General features: G+C 47.5%; 1 protein-coding gene across 2 annotated transcripts in view; it reads right to left on the reverse strand.

The window, feature by feature from the left end:
- ADAMTSL4 (ADAMTS like 4) overlaps positions 1-15,710 on the reverse strand; it is a 195,848-nt gene that overhangs the window by 15,848 nt on the left and 164,290 nt on the right. For both annotated transcript variants that reach the window (XM_063947136.1, XM_063947137.1), the window contains exons 9-10: positions 2,563-2,671; positions 1,672-1,923 (exon numbers count right to left, since the gene is read on the reverse strand). In XM_063947136.1, coding sequence (XP_063803206.1) covers positions 1,672-1,923; positions 2,563-2,671 — 361 coding nt within the window. The remainder of the gene's footprint in view (positions 1-1,671; positions 1,924-2,562; positions 2,672-15,710) is intronic.

Here is a 15,710-nt window from a genome sequence, read left to right on the forward strand (position 1 = left end):
GTTACTGCTATTGTAATGACCAGTTTAGTGACATGTGTGCTAGATGTACAAGGTGTAGACCGTGAGAAAGAACAGCACAAGAATACAGTCCATACATCGGACAAGCAGTGATTACAAAAGGTTGGACGCAAGGTGAATGCGAGCTCTGGGGGACGCCGCTCCCCCACACACATAACATGGCACTCTTTCCCACCTTCAGGCACTGGAAACCCACATCCTCATGAATATCGGTCGACAAAATGGCTGCCACCACAGTGTAGAGGTGACGGGTGCATTGCTAAAATGGTTTCTCTCCTGACGATGATTTAAATACTGAAATAAGTGCAAAAACTTCTTTCTTACATTCAAGGCTACCTAATCCACCACCTATTCACGAGACCCCATCAGTACAAAGCTTGGACTTGACCCCTCTATCCAGCCTATTTATTAATCTGCAGTGATAAGGCTGATTTTCTATCGCCGCTTGTTACAGCCACGGAGAATTAATTAGGCTTCAGCTTTCAATTCCACTAATATAAAGCTAAGAAAAAAATGAATAAATATATAAAACATAGGGGGTCATTCCAAATTGTTCGCTCGTTGCCGATTTTCGCAACGGAGCGATTAAGACGAAAATGCGCATGCGCATGGTACGCAGTGCGCATGCGCTATGTATTTTAGCTCAAAACTTAGTAGATTTACTCACGTCCAAACGAAGAATTTTCATCGTTGAAGTGATCGGAGTGTGATTGACAGGAAGTGGGTGTTTCTGGGCGGAAACAGGCCGTTTTCTGGGAGTGTGTGGAAAAACGCAGGCGTGCCATGATAAAACGCGGGAGTGTCTGGAGAAACGGGGGAGTGGCTGGCCGAATGCAGGGCGTGTTTGTGACGTCAAACCAGGAACGAAATGGGCTGAGCTGATCGCAGTGTAGGAGTAAGTCTGGAGCTACTCAGAAACTGCTAAGAATTTTCTATTCGCAAGTCTGCTAATCTTTCGTTCGCAATTCTTCTAAGCTAAGATACACTCCCAGAGGGCGGCGGCCTAGCCTGTGCAATGCTGCTAAAATCTGCTAGCGAGCGAACAACTCGGAATGACCCCCACAATTCAAATAATAGTAATTAATATTTGAATGCGATTAACGATTGAAACTGCTTTATTGAAATAAGAAAACATTTTTTCCAATCATTTATGTCATCGCCCTAAAATGGCCGTAGCTGAAGGGCGGCGGTGGTACGCGTCGAGCCGCAATCCTTGTGAAATAGGTGACCCTATACTTTGCAAGCTTTTGCCGGCGAAAACCTGGTGAATCCTGTTTTCGGGCAGGGGCTAGTGCCGGCAATAGACCCATACGGTAGGGAAGAAACTTTTTCACCGGTGATAGAGCTTTTCTCCATTTGATAAATAGGTCCAACAAAGCTTAAAAGTCCCCATCCTATTAATGTACTGACACACACACATTACAGCACTGACGTACAACTCCAGGCCACTATACCAGGCTTTAAGGGTAATATCCCATCTAGCAAGAATTTATTTTTTATTATCGGAGATCTGATGTGATTGTAAGGTGTCTGCTTGTGTTGGGGTGTGGAGGTGATGGCAAAGAAACGCAGAGGTTGTATTTAGACTTTTTTGTTGTTTTTTTTATCCCAAAAGAACTGGTAACCTAGTAACACTCAGGCGGATGCACTCACCTTTCCCACAAGTAACAGAGCACGGGGTGTTTCCCACCCGTTTCCAGAAGAACTGCGGCTGTTCGGGCCAGTAGTGAATGGGGGGTGCAGGGAGTGGGGGGATGCGGATGTTACGCTGCAGAGTGCCAGCGGGTCTTGCTGGAGGTGGTGGCCTAGCTTGGGGTGGGGATACCAGAGTACGTTCCTCTGCCGTGAGACTCCGGGAGCCTGCCTGTGCAACAGAATCGGCGGATGGCACTGATCTTGGTGCTCCTGCGGAGAGAATATACAGTATTTCCATGAATGAAGATGACAATTTCTTGATCATGCCGATGATTTTTTTTAAACTGTAAATACCATATACAGTATAAGGAAAGTATTCAAGGACATAGAAAAAAACAGCTTTAACTCACAGTTCGCAGAGTTGACTTAGGACAAAAAGATCATATGGCAATGCATAGCAAGCCAGTTATGTTGTGACATCACTGGCCATGCCCCTGTCCATGAATAAAAATTAAGGAGCCAATTGCTCCCTCTGCTTTCTGTACTGATAGAGCAGCTCTACCCTCCCAGGCAGAAATGCAGTCTGTTGGCATAAGCATGGAACATATAAGTAGCTGGGCAAACTACAGCAGGTATAAAACCTTAAGGATTAAAGGGATATTATTTAGCTCAGTAGAACAGGATGTCCACCCAAAACACACTACGCCTACAGCAGATACACCTATTCCTTCTATATCTCATATGAAATCATCTATATCACCCAGCTCTAATGCACAGACTCGTTTCGCCCAGAAGAAGAAAAGCATTGTTAACCTCCAATAAGGGTGCTAGAACTGGATTGGGTGGTAGCTGCTGTGGACCTGACAACCACCCAACAGTCAGACATGTCTTCCTGAAAATGGCTCTTACCATGCTCCTGCTGTGGGACGTGGGGGACGTAACTGGGATTATCCGAGCTTGGTGGCGAGGAGATGAAGAATTGGAATGACACCCCTGGATTGTCTTGCTGAAATATCATCTGTAAAGGACAAGAGATAAATTGTGATCACCACTTGCTGGTTGTTTGACCACACCACATACAGTAGGACCAGTCGTCACGTAACGAGTTAGATATGTGGGAGATGGTTGGTATGTAGAGTTTAGTAATATTCAGCCATGGAACTAGTTTATCACCTACACACAGCTGAAGAAGCCATATTGTCCGCTGAACCAATGTTCATGAGACTGTAGACTACCGGTTCACAAGCAATAAGTGACATCAATGAGGCACGTCACTGAGGCACTAGTTGGAGACTAATTCGGAGCTGCACCCAATCCATGTGCCAGTGCATAAGCTTACAGATAGCGGCATTTACTTCCATGCGAGCAATGTGGGGGCATTTACAGCCGACACTACATCAGCCATTGCGTTTGGCTAAATTGGAGAGGTGGGATTCTGTTTACATATTGGGCCAATTAAACCCAACTGATATTTAAAGCATTGTCATTTAGTCTCTGGAAGGTTTATTCACCTTTAAATGCTAAACACTAACATTACTGTGACTTATGGCCAAATCTGACCTCTGACCTTCCAGCAGCAAAGACTGCTTCCACTCATAACGTCAGCATCACCCAATAAACTGGTTTATATAATATCTTCTGGCACCTTAATTGCTCTGTAATAGGTCAGTAGCAGCAATGTGTTAGTCACGATTCGGTCACTTGAAGCCATTCGTGCCAAGCAAAGCGCAGATGTCCTCATATATCTACAGAGCAGTGACGAGGTAAGTAACACGGGATTCATTGCTTACTGTAGACAGAAGTTATAGTAACAGTGAGCGCCGGTTGTTATTACACAAAGCCTGTTTTTAACACACTTTCTGAAAATTGGGATTTAACACATTTTAAACGAATCTATGATAATTACCTAATATAGTATAATTCATCAGCAGCTGAACATATAGTTCAGGATGGGCGAGGGGGGCTGCAAGAGAATTGGTCAGTATCACCCTTAGCTATTGGGGAGCAGCTCTGGTTACATTAGAATGCTGTGTTACCCTGCAGTGCAAGAAGATGAATCTAGTTACAGGTCATAGGTCAAATCTATACCCTGGCGAGAGTACCACTATATTGTCCGAGAGATGGTGGATGAAGGATCGCTGCGCGGAAGCAGGGCCAATTATGTTAGACATGGGAGAAGCACATTAGAATAGGCAGCCATTTATTTACAAGGACTTGCCTTAGTAATTCAGGAGATGGGAATGACCACCTTCATCTTGAAATATAAAGAGATTCAAGTCTAGAACCTTAGCAGTAGCAGCCTATACGACTGCATAGTGGTCCTAGAGGGAAACATGAGCTGTATCTGACATCACAGTAATTATACAGACCGCAGTAAGACGGTCAGCTCTTAAGGATAATAGGAATCTATATACACAGATCAGTCACCTGGGTCAGGTAAATACTAATGCCTTGATGGAATTGTCGGGTGATGGATCGGGTCTCATAGGGGCAGTGGTGTTACATACAGAGAGGGGGTGTGTAATGACTCGTATCTGGGGGCCCCTTACTTACCTTCCAGACCTAGTAATTGCTGCTGATACCACTGGATCTATGACTCTCCTGGTGCAGGATCCGTGCTGGTGGTGATGATCACTAGCACGGATCTTGCACTAGATATAAAATAAAATGCAGACAAACTCAGGATGAAAAGTGGGAGGTCCCCCAAAAATGTAACCACGGGCAGTAGGCTTTGCCAAGCACTGCTGGTGGTTCTATAACCAGGAAACCCACAGCATGGGGGCCCACCATCATAGCGCCAACCAGTTGATGCCTGCAAAAAAAAATAAAAAAAAAAATTGTGCGCCCGACCCTAGGAAAAACCCTGGAGCATGGGTCTGTTATGCCTAAAGTGGTTAGATATGCATGTAGAACTACAAGCACCAGCAGCACTTGCGGAATGACAGGTTTCAACCCTGTCAGCCATTCTAATCAACCTCAGTGGGTTTGCACTGATTGGTCAGAATGTGGGAAAAGCCACTCTTCTGATAGGTTAGGAGCAGCCAGAGGCGGAACTACCGCCAGTGCAACCAGTGCGTTGCACCGGGGCCCGCCACTGTCCAGGGGCCCAAAACATGTAATGAGTCAAACTGACTCATTACATGCCACTGTGTGCTGCGGGCAACCGCTGCCCGCAGCACAAAGCCGCCCGCAGCCAAAGCGCATCCCAGCCATTCACAGCGGCGGAGAACAGCCTATAGTGAAGCAGAGGGACAGGGGCAGCAGCGCCTCCACCAATAACACAGCGCTGCTGCGGCTCCCTCCTCCAGCTCCCTCCTCCTCCTCTCCTGCCCGGGAATCGTGATCCATCTCTGCCAGAAGCTGCACCGAGGGGCCTGAGCCAGCGGAGAGGGTAAGTATAATTCATTCATTCTCTCTCTCTTTCTTTCTCTCTTTTTCTTCATGTGCAAAAAGGGGGACTGTCTGCCGTGATGTGTAAAAAGGGGGAATCTGCCTGACGTAATGTGTAAAAAGGGGGAATCTGCCTGACGTAATGTGTAAAAAGGGGGAATCTGCCTGACGTAATGTGTAAAAAGGGGGAATCTGCCTGACGTAATGCGTAAAAAGGGGGAATCTGCCTGCCGCAATGCGTAAAAAGGGGGACGCTGTCTGACGTAATGTGTAAAAAGGGGGGATCTGCCTGCCGCAATGTGTAAAAAGGGGGGATCTGCCTGCCGCAATGTGTAAAAGGGGGGATCTGCCTGCCGCAATGTGTAAAAAGGGGGGATCTGCCTGCCGCAATGTGTAAAAAGGGGGAATCTGCCTGACGTAATGTGTAAAAAGGGCACGCTGTCTGCCGTTATGTGTAAAAAGGGCACGCTGTCTGCCGTTATGTGTAAAAAAGGCACGCTGTCTGCCGTTATGTGTAAAAAAGGCACGCTGTCTGCCGTTATGTGTAAAAAAGGCACGCTGTCTGCCGTTATGTGTAAAAAAGGCACGCTGTCTGCCGTTATGTGTAAAAAAGGCACGCTGTCTGCCGTTGTGTGTAAAAAAGGCACGCTGTCTGCCGTTATGTGTAAAAAAGGCACCCTGTCTGCCGTTATGTGTAAAAAAGGCACGCTGTCTGCCGTTATGTGTAAAAAGGGCACGCTGTCTGCCGTTGTGTGTAAAAAGGGCACGCTGTCTGCCGTTATGTGTAAAAAAGGGGGAATCTGCCTGACGTAATGTGTAAAAAGGGGGAATCTGCCTGACGTAATGTGTAAAAAGTGGGAATCTGCCTGCCGCAATGTGTAAAAAGGGGGAATCTGCCTGACGTAATGTGTAAAAAGTGGGAATCTGCCTGCCGCAATGTGTAAAATGGGGGAATCTGCCTGCCGCAATGTGTAAAAAGGGGGAATCTGCATGACGCGATGTATAAAAAGGGGGAATATGTCTGCCGTGATGTGTAAAAAGGGGACGCTGTCTGCAGCAATGTGTAAAAAGGGGGAATCTGCCTGCCGTAATGTGTAAAAAGGGGGATGCTGTCTGCCGTAATGTGTAGCAAGGGGACGCTGTCTGCCGTTATGTGTAAAAAGGGCACGCTGTCTGCCGTTATGTATAAAAAAGGCACGCTGTCTGCCGTTATGTATAAAAAAGGCACGCTGTCTGCCGTTATGTATAAAAAAGGCACGCTGTCTGCCGTTATGTATAAAAAAGGCACGCTGTCTGCCGTTATGTGTAAAAAGGGCACGCTGTCTGCCGTTATGTGTAAAAAGGCACGCTGTCTGCAGTTATGTGTAAAAAAGGCACGCTGTCTGCCGTTATGTGTAAAAAGGGGACGCTGTCTGCCGCTATGTGTAAAAAAGGCACGATGTCTGCCGCTATGTGTAACAAGGGCACTTTGTCTGCCGCTATGTGTAACAAGGGGTGGTCTTCAGTATGCCGGCGGTTGGGCTCCCGGCGCTCAGTATACCGGCGCCGGGAGCACGACAGCCGGCATACCGACACTTATTCTCCCTCGTGGGGGTCCACGACCCCCCTGGAGGGAGAATAAAATAGTGTGGCGCGCGTAGCGCGCCACCGTGCCCGTAGCGTGGCAAGCGCAGCGAGCCCGCAAGGGGCTCATTTGCGCTCACCACACTGTCGGTAAGCCGGCGGTCGGGCTCCCGGCGCCGGTATGCTGGTCGCCGGGAGCCGGGCCGCCGGCATATCGTAGTGAACTTGTAACAAGGGCACACTGTCTGCCGTTATGTGTAAAAAGGGGGACGCTGTCTGCCGTAATGTGTAAAAAGAGGAATCTGTCCGCTGTAAGGTGTAAAAGGGTCTCTACCTGGTGTAGTAGTGCTACTGTGCGGCGTAATTTGAATAATGGAGACTACTGTGCACCGTTTTATGAATTGGTATTATTTTGTGGCCACAACCCTTCCCCACGAAGCCACGCCACTATGTATTTTTGTGCGCGCCTACGGCGCACACTGCCCCTGTTTTGCATGCAGGGGTGGGGCTCCAATGCAGTTTCTTGCACACAGTGCTAAAATGTCTAGTTACGGCACTGTTGCTAGGCATCCATTTCTCTGGCCCTGAGCAGGTCCCCCTCACCAGATCCTCTTCAGGGGTGAGGGGGTGGACTTGGATGGGATGGGGGGGGCAAAGCATTTTGTTGCACCTGGGCCCACCGCTCGCTAGTTCCGCCACTGGGAGCAGCTAAACACCAAGTGGGCTCTAACCAATCATAGTAGCTTTCTCCGCATTGTGACCTAGCAGAGCAACGCTGCTCTAGAAAGACAGGCTTAGAACCTATCACCCTTTTAGGAGCAGTGCAGAGGTATTTGCAGTTCTATCAATACCTAATATTGAATGCATTTGTTTGCAATCGTGGGTGCAACGGAGACCTAAATAATATATGTGACGACTGCGTGGCGTAAAACAGGCGCATATGCTGCTGTGGCTATATGGCATACACTGTAGCTTAATATGGTTGCTGCTGTGCATATAGTCACAATTGCGACGGTTTATAATGAATGCAATTTGTGCCTGCGATTTAGGGTGCAACCGTAGCCACCCCTGCATCAGCCTGGCAGTCTATAGTATGGAGTGAGCAGGAGGAGGTCTGAGAGTGACCCAAGCACAGTTCTCATCTGAAACCATTGGCTCCTGCTGTGTTTTGCATTGTCCTATCAGGGCTTTGCACCTGCTATGTTAGAAGGGAGAGTTCTCTGCATGTAGAAAATCACATTTTCCATATAATTAGCTCATTTGTCAGTGGAAGGATATGAATCATTCTGCCTCACTAATACAAGACAAGGTGCTGAATCTGTACCAACTAGAGCACAGGTCAGCAATGCAAAGTTCTTGGCCGGTGGATGGTGAGCTAATTACAAAGTCTGTACTAAACTTATATCTCCCTCCATCCTCCAATTCAACCGATATCTCCCACTGACAAACCCCCAGATTCCATGTATTTCCTTTCTTGCTGATCACAGGCTGTCTTTCTGGAGAATTTGGTGTTTTTATAAACCGTGACTCCCCTCCGTGTAGGGATCGTAGGAAGCCGGACTGATATGACACGTTTCTCAGCTTTTTTCTATATAATCAGTGTCCCCAGCTGTGCCCCACCACAGTGCCAACAAATACTGTATCTTATTATTGCATGACGCTTTGAGTTCTGTGAGGTATGGGGTATGATAACAAGCATGAGGAAGGGTCTTCATTTTATATTAAATTATTATACACAATTACTGTACAAAAAACCCCAAAGAGTACACAAATTGCTGGGTGAGAGTGATTAGTGTCAGACAATAGAACTGCATACCTCCCAACATGACCCTCTCCAGGAGGGACACAACGCTCTGCTTCTGGACTTCCCTCTTAATGTATGATTGCCATCACCTGTGGTGAAACACCTTTCTTATCCATTGACCTGTTCAAAACAGGAGCCGGCAATCACAAATTAAGAGAAAAGTTCAGGAGCAGAACATTGTGTCCCTCCTGGAGAGAGTCATGTTGGAGGTATGGAACTGGCTGACGTAGCGTTGGCTGATGTAGCGTTGCTGGGTTTATATTATATTACATTGTAACCTGTTGTTGTGGGTTCGTGTTTCATGGCTGACTTCTCCTGTGTATTTCCAGTTTGCAGGCTCTCACTGGGAAGTACAAAGGGGAGGCCACTTCAGTAAGTTTTTCCAGGGCCACTTTCCGTTCCCAATCCACCCCTGGCCAACATTAAAAGAAAGTGCAATGGAATGTGCTAGCGCTACATAAATGTTAATAAATAAATGAATATATAGATGTTACAGCCAAGGATTATAAAACATCTTGGGGTTGAATACCGCCCTTGGTGTCACCGGGTCTTTCAAACAGCAGTGGCAATTTGAAACAAACTTTCATACCAAAAGCTATATTATACTTTTAATTCCACCCCTCACCCCCCATCCCACCTGTGAGAGGCAATTTGTTTTTTTGTTTTCTGTGGGGGCCAATGTGTGTGTTTTTTCCTGTAGGGGCCAATGGGTTAATTTTTTATTTATTGTGCAATGGTTTTCATCTGCGCTTGCGTCTGAATTGCACCGCAGTGGTGGTCATACAGAGTTGCAGTACAGAGTCATACACATGCACCAAGAAGTGTATAAGAATTGTGTTGGGCAGTCCTGTGTGGTTACAGTGGGTTGGCTAATCAGACACAGTTGTAACATAGTGTGGGTGTGTTGCTGAAAATGGGTGCATATAGATACGCAATTTATCACATTGAAGGCCATACAACTGCAACTAGCGTAGGACTGGTGAAAGTTACAATGGTGCAACTGATGGTGGTGACTAAAGACGCCCAAAGCATGATTGCAGCACCTGTAAACACTGAAAGTGGGCCCCTCAGCCCTTGCATATTTGAATGCATGGATGTACACCATGTACACACATTGTAGCGTCATTAGCATAAAGTCACAGATGCAACTGCAGCAAAAGACGCAAAGAAGGACGCAACTGCATCCAAATTAGAATCAGACCCTATGAGAAGGAATCCCTCCCCATCAAAAGACCCCACCCCAGAGCAGACCTCACCCCCATTAGGGCTGCTTCCATAAATTTTCCAGGCTGTTTTCCCATGCCAATCCGCCCCTGTCTCCACTCAAGGTTAGATTTTATGTTTCGGTGGAACTCCGAGTATTCTGTACAGCTGGACCTGCTGTCTAAAAGTAAAGCTAGGTACACACAGTCTGATTTTGTTTGGTCGGCTCAACAATCGGCCAATTTTTGGGGAAATTGTAGGCACCAATATCTGAGCTACGCACTAAAAGATCTTATTTTTAAAGTTACCAATTTTCTGCCACATGACACTGCATTTGCACATGTCCGCCCACAAGTAGGATGATGTAGTGAGAGGAAAACATAGGAAATATGGGCAGATTATTGAGAACGCACACACACTGCTAGAGATCTGGAGATTGTGGCAGATATTTTTCGTTTGGGACGATAGGCTGGAAAAATCGATTGTTCGTGTGTGTGGGCAAGATTTTCCCAAATAAATCGGCAAAACGTACACACTATACAATAACTGGTCGTTCTTCCAATTATTGGCAAATCGGCCCAATAATTGTATAGTGTGTACCTAGCTTAACACTCTAAAAATAAGAATTTACTCACCGGTAATTCTATTTCTCATAGTCCGTAGTGGATGCTGGGGACTCCGTAAGGACCATGGGGATTAGCGGCTCCGCAGGAGACTGGGCACAACTATAAAGAAAGCTTTTAGACTACTGGTGTGCACTGGCTCCTCCCACTAAGACCCTCCTCCAGACCTCAGTTAGGATACTGTGCCCGGAAGAGCTGACACAATTAGGAAGGATTTTGAATCCCGGGTAAGACTCATACCAGCCACACCAATCACACCGTATAACTCGTGATACAATACCCAGTTAACAGCATGATAACAACTGAGCCTCTCAACAGATAGCTCAACAATAACCCTTTAGTTAAGCAATAACTATATACAAGTATTGCAGACAATCCGCACTTGGGATGGGCGCCCAGCATCCACTACGGACTATGAGAAATAGAATTACCGGTGAGTAAATTCTTATTTTCTCTAACGTCCTAAGTGGATGCTGGGGACTCCGTAAGGACCATGGGGATTATACCAAAGCTCCCAAACGGGCGGGAGAGTGCGGATGACTCTGCAGCACCGAATGAGAGAACTCAAGGTCCTCCTCAGCCAGGGTATCAAATTTGTAAAATTTAGCAAACGTGTTTGCCCCTGACCAAGTAGCAGCTCGGCAAAGTTGAAGAGCCGAGACCCCTCGGGCAGCCGCCCAAGAGCCCACTTTCCTTGTGGAATGGGCTTTTACTGATTTAGGATGCGGCAGTCCAGCCGCAGAATGTGCAAGCTGAATCGTACTACAGATCCAGCGAGCAATAGTCTGCTTAGAAGCAGGTGCACCCAACTTGTTGGGCGCATACAGGATAAAAAGCGAGTCAGTCTTCCTGACTCCAGCTGTCCTGGAAACATACATTTTTAGGGCCCTGACTACATCCAACAACTTGGAAGCCTCCAAGTCATTCGTAGCCGCAGGCACCACGATAGGTTGGTTCAGATGAAAAGCTGATACCACTTTGGGGAGAAACTGGGGACGAGTCCTCAATTCTGCCCTATCCATATGGAAAATCAGATAAGGGCTTTTACATGACAAAGCCGCCAATTCTGAAACACGCCTGGCCGAAGCCAAGGCCAACAACATGACCACTTTCCACGTGAGATATTTTAAATCCACGGTTTTCAGTGGCTCAAACCAATGTGACTTTAGGAAATCCAACACCACGTTGAGATCCCAAGGTGCCACTGGAGGCACAAAAGGGTTCTGAATATGCAGCACTCCCTTAACAAAAGTCTGAACTTCAGGTAGTGAAGCCAATTCTCTCTGGAAGAAGATCGATAGAGCCGAAATCTGGACCTTAATGGAACCCAATTTAAGGCCCATAGTCACCCCTGACTGTAGGAAGTGCAGGAACCGGCCCAGCTGAAATTCTTCCGTTGGGGCCTTCCTGGCCTCACACCACGCAACATATTTTCGCCATATGCGGTGATAATGGTTCGCGGTTACTTCTTTCCTAGCTTTTATCAGCGTAGGAATGACTTCCTCCGGAATTCCCTTTTCCTTCAGGATCCGGTGTTCAACCGCCATGCCGTCAAACGCAGCCGCGGTAAGTCTTGGAACAGACAGGGCCCCTGCTGCAGCAGGTCCTGTCTGAGCGGTAGAGGCCATGGGTCCTCTGACATTTCTTGAAGTTCCGGATACACGCTCTTCTTGGCCAATCCGGAACAATGAGTATAGTTCTTACTCCTCTTCTCCTTATTATCCTCAGTACCTTTGGTATGAGAGGAAGAGGAGGGAACACATAAACCGATCGGTACACCCACGGTGTTACCAGAGCGTCCACAGCTATCGCCTGCGGGTCTCTTGACCTGGCGCAATATTTTTCTAGCTTTTTGTTTAGGCGGGACGCCATCATTGAGCGCTTTATCCACCCTAGGGGATGTTTCCAAGCGTGACCTATCCTCTGGCGGGAAAGGGTACGCCATTAGTAACCTCTTAGAAATTACCATCTTTTTATCAGGGGAAGCCCACGCTTCTTCACACACTTCGTTTAACTCTTCAGATGGAGGAAAAGCTACTGGTAGTTTTTTCTCTCCAAACATTATACCCTTTTTTGTGGTACCGGGGTTAACATCAGAAATGTGCAACACATTTTTCATTGCCTCAATCATGTAACGTGTGGCCCTACTGGAAGTTACATTAGTCTCTTCGTCGTCGACACGAGTCAGTATCCGTGTCGACATCTGTGTCAACCATCTGAGGTAGCGGGCGTTTTAGAGCCCCTGATGGTTTTTGAGACGCCTGGGCAGGCACAGGCTGAGAAGCCGGCTGTCCCACATTAGGTATGTCGTCAAACCTTTTATGTAAGGAGTCGACACTATCACGTAATTCCTTCCACAGCACCATCCACTCAGGTGTCGACCCCGCAGGGGGTGACATCACATTTACAGGCATCTGCTCCGCCTCCACATAAGCCTCCTCATCAAACATGTCGACACAGCCGTACAGACACACCGCAAACACACAGGGAATGCTATGACAGAGGACAGGACCCCACAAAGCCCTTTGGGGAGACAGAGAGAGAGTATGCCAGCACACACCAGAGCGCTATATAACACTGGGATCCCACTATCAATGAGTGATTTCCCTATAGCTGCTTTTTTATATATATTACATATATATCTATACTGCGCCTAAATTTTGTGCCCCCCCTCTCTTTTTTTCCCTTCTGTAGTATTCTCAGACTGCAGGGGAGAGCCAGGGAGCTTCCTTCCAGCGGAACTGTGAGGGAAAAATGGCGCCAGTGTGCTGAGGGAGAAGCCCCGCCCCCTTTTCGGCGGACTTTCTCCCGCTTTTTCTGTGATACTGGCAGGGGTGATTTTACATCTATATAGCCTCTGGGACTATATATGATGTATATTTTGCCAGCCAAGGTGTTATTTATTGCCCTCAGGGCGCCCCCCCCCCAGCGCCCTGCACCCATCAGTGACCGAAGTATGAGGTGTACATGAGGAGCAATGGCGCACAGCTGCAGTGCTGTGCGCTACCTTGGTGAAGACTGAAGTCTTCTGCCGCCGATTTTCCGGACCTTCTTCGTGCTTCTGGCTCTGTAAGGGGGACGGCGGCGCGGTTCCGGGAACGAACACCAAGGTCGGGTCCTGCGGTCGATCCCTCTGGAGCTAATGGTGTCCAGTAGCCTAAGAAGCCCAAACTACCACCTGTTAGGTAGGTTCGCTTCTTCTCCCCTTAGTCCCTCGCTGCAGTGAGTCTGTTGCCAGCAGATCTCACTGAAAATAAAAAACCTAAATATACTTTCTTTCTAGGTGCTCAGGAGAGCCCCTAGTGTGCATCCAGCTCGGCCGGGCACAAGAATCTAACTGAGGTCTGGAGGAGGGTCTTAGTGGGAGGAGCCAGTGCACACCAGTAGTCTAAAAGCTTTCTTTATAGTTGTGCCCAGTCTCCTGCGGAGCCGCTAATCCCCATGGTCCTTACGGAGTCCCCAGCATCCACTTAGGACGTTAGAGAAATAATGTAAAGTAGCTGCATCATGAAGTATGCATGAACAAAGGTAAACATCACCTTAGTGTGTTTTTTAAGAAATGTTTTGTTCCTTCTCTACAGAAGACGCGTCCTTATATACCTGTGCTCCTCTCAGTCACTTCTCTACAGAATGACGCATCCTTATACACCTGTGCTCCTCTCAGTCACTTCTCTACAGAATGACGCATCCTTATACACCTGTGCTCCTCCCAGTCCCGTCTCTACAGAATGACGCATCCTTATACACCTGTGCTCCTCTCAGTCCCGTCTCTATAGAATGACGCGTCCTTATACACCTGTGCTCCTCTCAGTCACTTCTCTACAGAATGACGCATCCTTATACACCTGTGCTCCTCTCAGTCCCATCTCTACAGAATGACGCATCCTTATACACCTGTGCTCCTCTCAGTCCCGTCTCTACAGAATGACGCGACCTTATACACCTGTGCTCCTCTCAGTCACGTCTCTACAGAATGACGCATCCTTATACACCTGTGCTCCTCTCAGTCACGTCTCTATAGAATGACGCATCCTTATACACCTGTGCTCCTCTCAGTCACGTCTCTATAGAATGACACATCCTTATACACCTGTGCTCCTCTCAGTCACTTCTCTACAGAATGACGCGTCCTTATACACCTGTGCTCTTCTCAGTCCCGTCTCTACAGAATGACGCGTCCTTATACACCTGTGCTCCTCTCAGTCACTCTCTACAGAATGACGCGTCCTTATACACCTGTGCTCCTCTCAGTCCCGTCTCTACAGAATGACGCATCCTTATACACCTGTGCTCCTCTCAGTCACGTCTCTACAGAATGACGCATCCTTATACACCTGTGCTCCTCTCAGTCACTCTGTACAGAATGACGCGACCTTATACACCTGTGCTCCTCTCAGTCACTCTGTACAGAATGACGCGTCCTTATACACCTCTACTCCTCTCAGTCACATCTCTATAGAATGACGCGTCCTTATACACCTGTGCTCCTCTCAGTCACATCTCGTCCTTTATACACCTGTGCTCCTCTCAGTCACGTCTCTATAGAATGACGCATCCTTATACACCTGTACTCCTCTCAGCTGTGTCTCTACAGAATGACGTGTCCTTATACACCTGTGCTCCTCTCAGTCACTCTGTACAGAATGACGCGACCTTATACACCTGTGCTCCTCTCAGTCACGTCTCTACAGAATGACGCATCCTTATACACCTGTGCTCCTCTCAGTCACGTCTCTATAGAATGAAGCGACCTTATACACCTGTGCTCCTCTCAGTCACTATCTACAGAATGACGTGTCCTTATACACCTGTGCTCCTCTCAGTCCCGTCTCTACAGAATGACGCATCCTTATACACCTGTGCTCCTCTGAGTCACTTCTCTACAGAATGACGCGACCTTATACACCTGTACTCCTATCAGTCACTCTGTACAGAATGACGCGACCTTATACACCTGTGCTCCCCTCAGTCACTCTGTACAGAATGAAGCGACCTTATACACCTGTGCTCCTCTCAGTCACTCTGTACAGAATGAAGCGACCTTATACACCTGTGCTCCTCAGTCACGTCTCTATAGAATGACGCATCCTTATACACCTGTACTCCTCTCAGTCACGTCTCTATAGAATGACGCATCCTTATACACCTGTGCTCCTCTCAGTCACGTCTCTATAGAATGACGCATCCTTATACACCTGTACTCCTCTCAGTCACTCTGTACAGAATGAAGCGACCTTATACACCTGTGCTCCTCTCAGTCACGTCTCTATAGAATGATGCATCCTTATACACCTGTGCTCCTCTCAGTCACGTCTCTATAGAATGACGCATCCTTATACACCTGTGCTCCTCTCAGTCACTCTGTACAGAATGACGCGACCTTATACACCTGTGCTCCTCTCAGTCACTCTGTACAGAATGACGCGACCTTATACACCTGTGCTCCTCTCAGTCACATCTCTATAGAATGACGC

The sequence above is a fragment of the Pseudophryne corroboree genome, chromosome 12 (assembly GCF_028390025.1).
Source record: "Pseudophryne corroboree isolate aPseCor3 chromosome 12, aPseCor3.hap2, whole genome shotgun sequence".
NCBI classification, from domain to species: Eukaryota; Metazoa; Chordata; class Amphibia; order Anura; family Myobatrachidae; genus Pseudophryne; species Pseudophryne corroboree.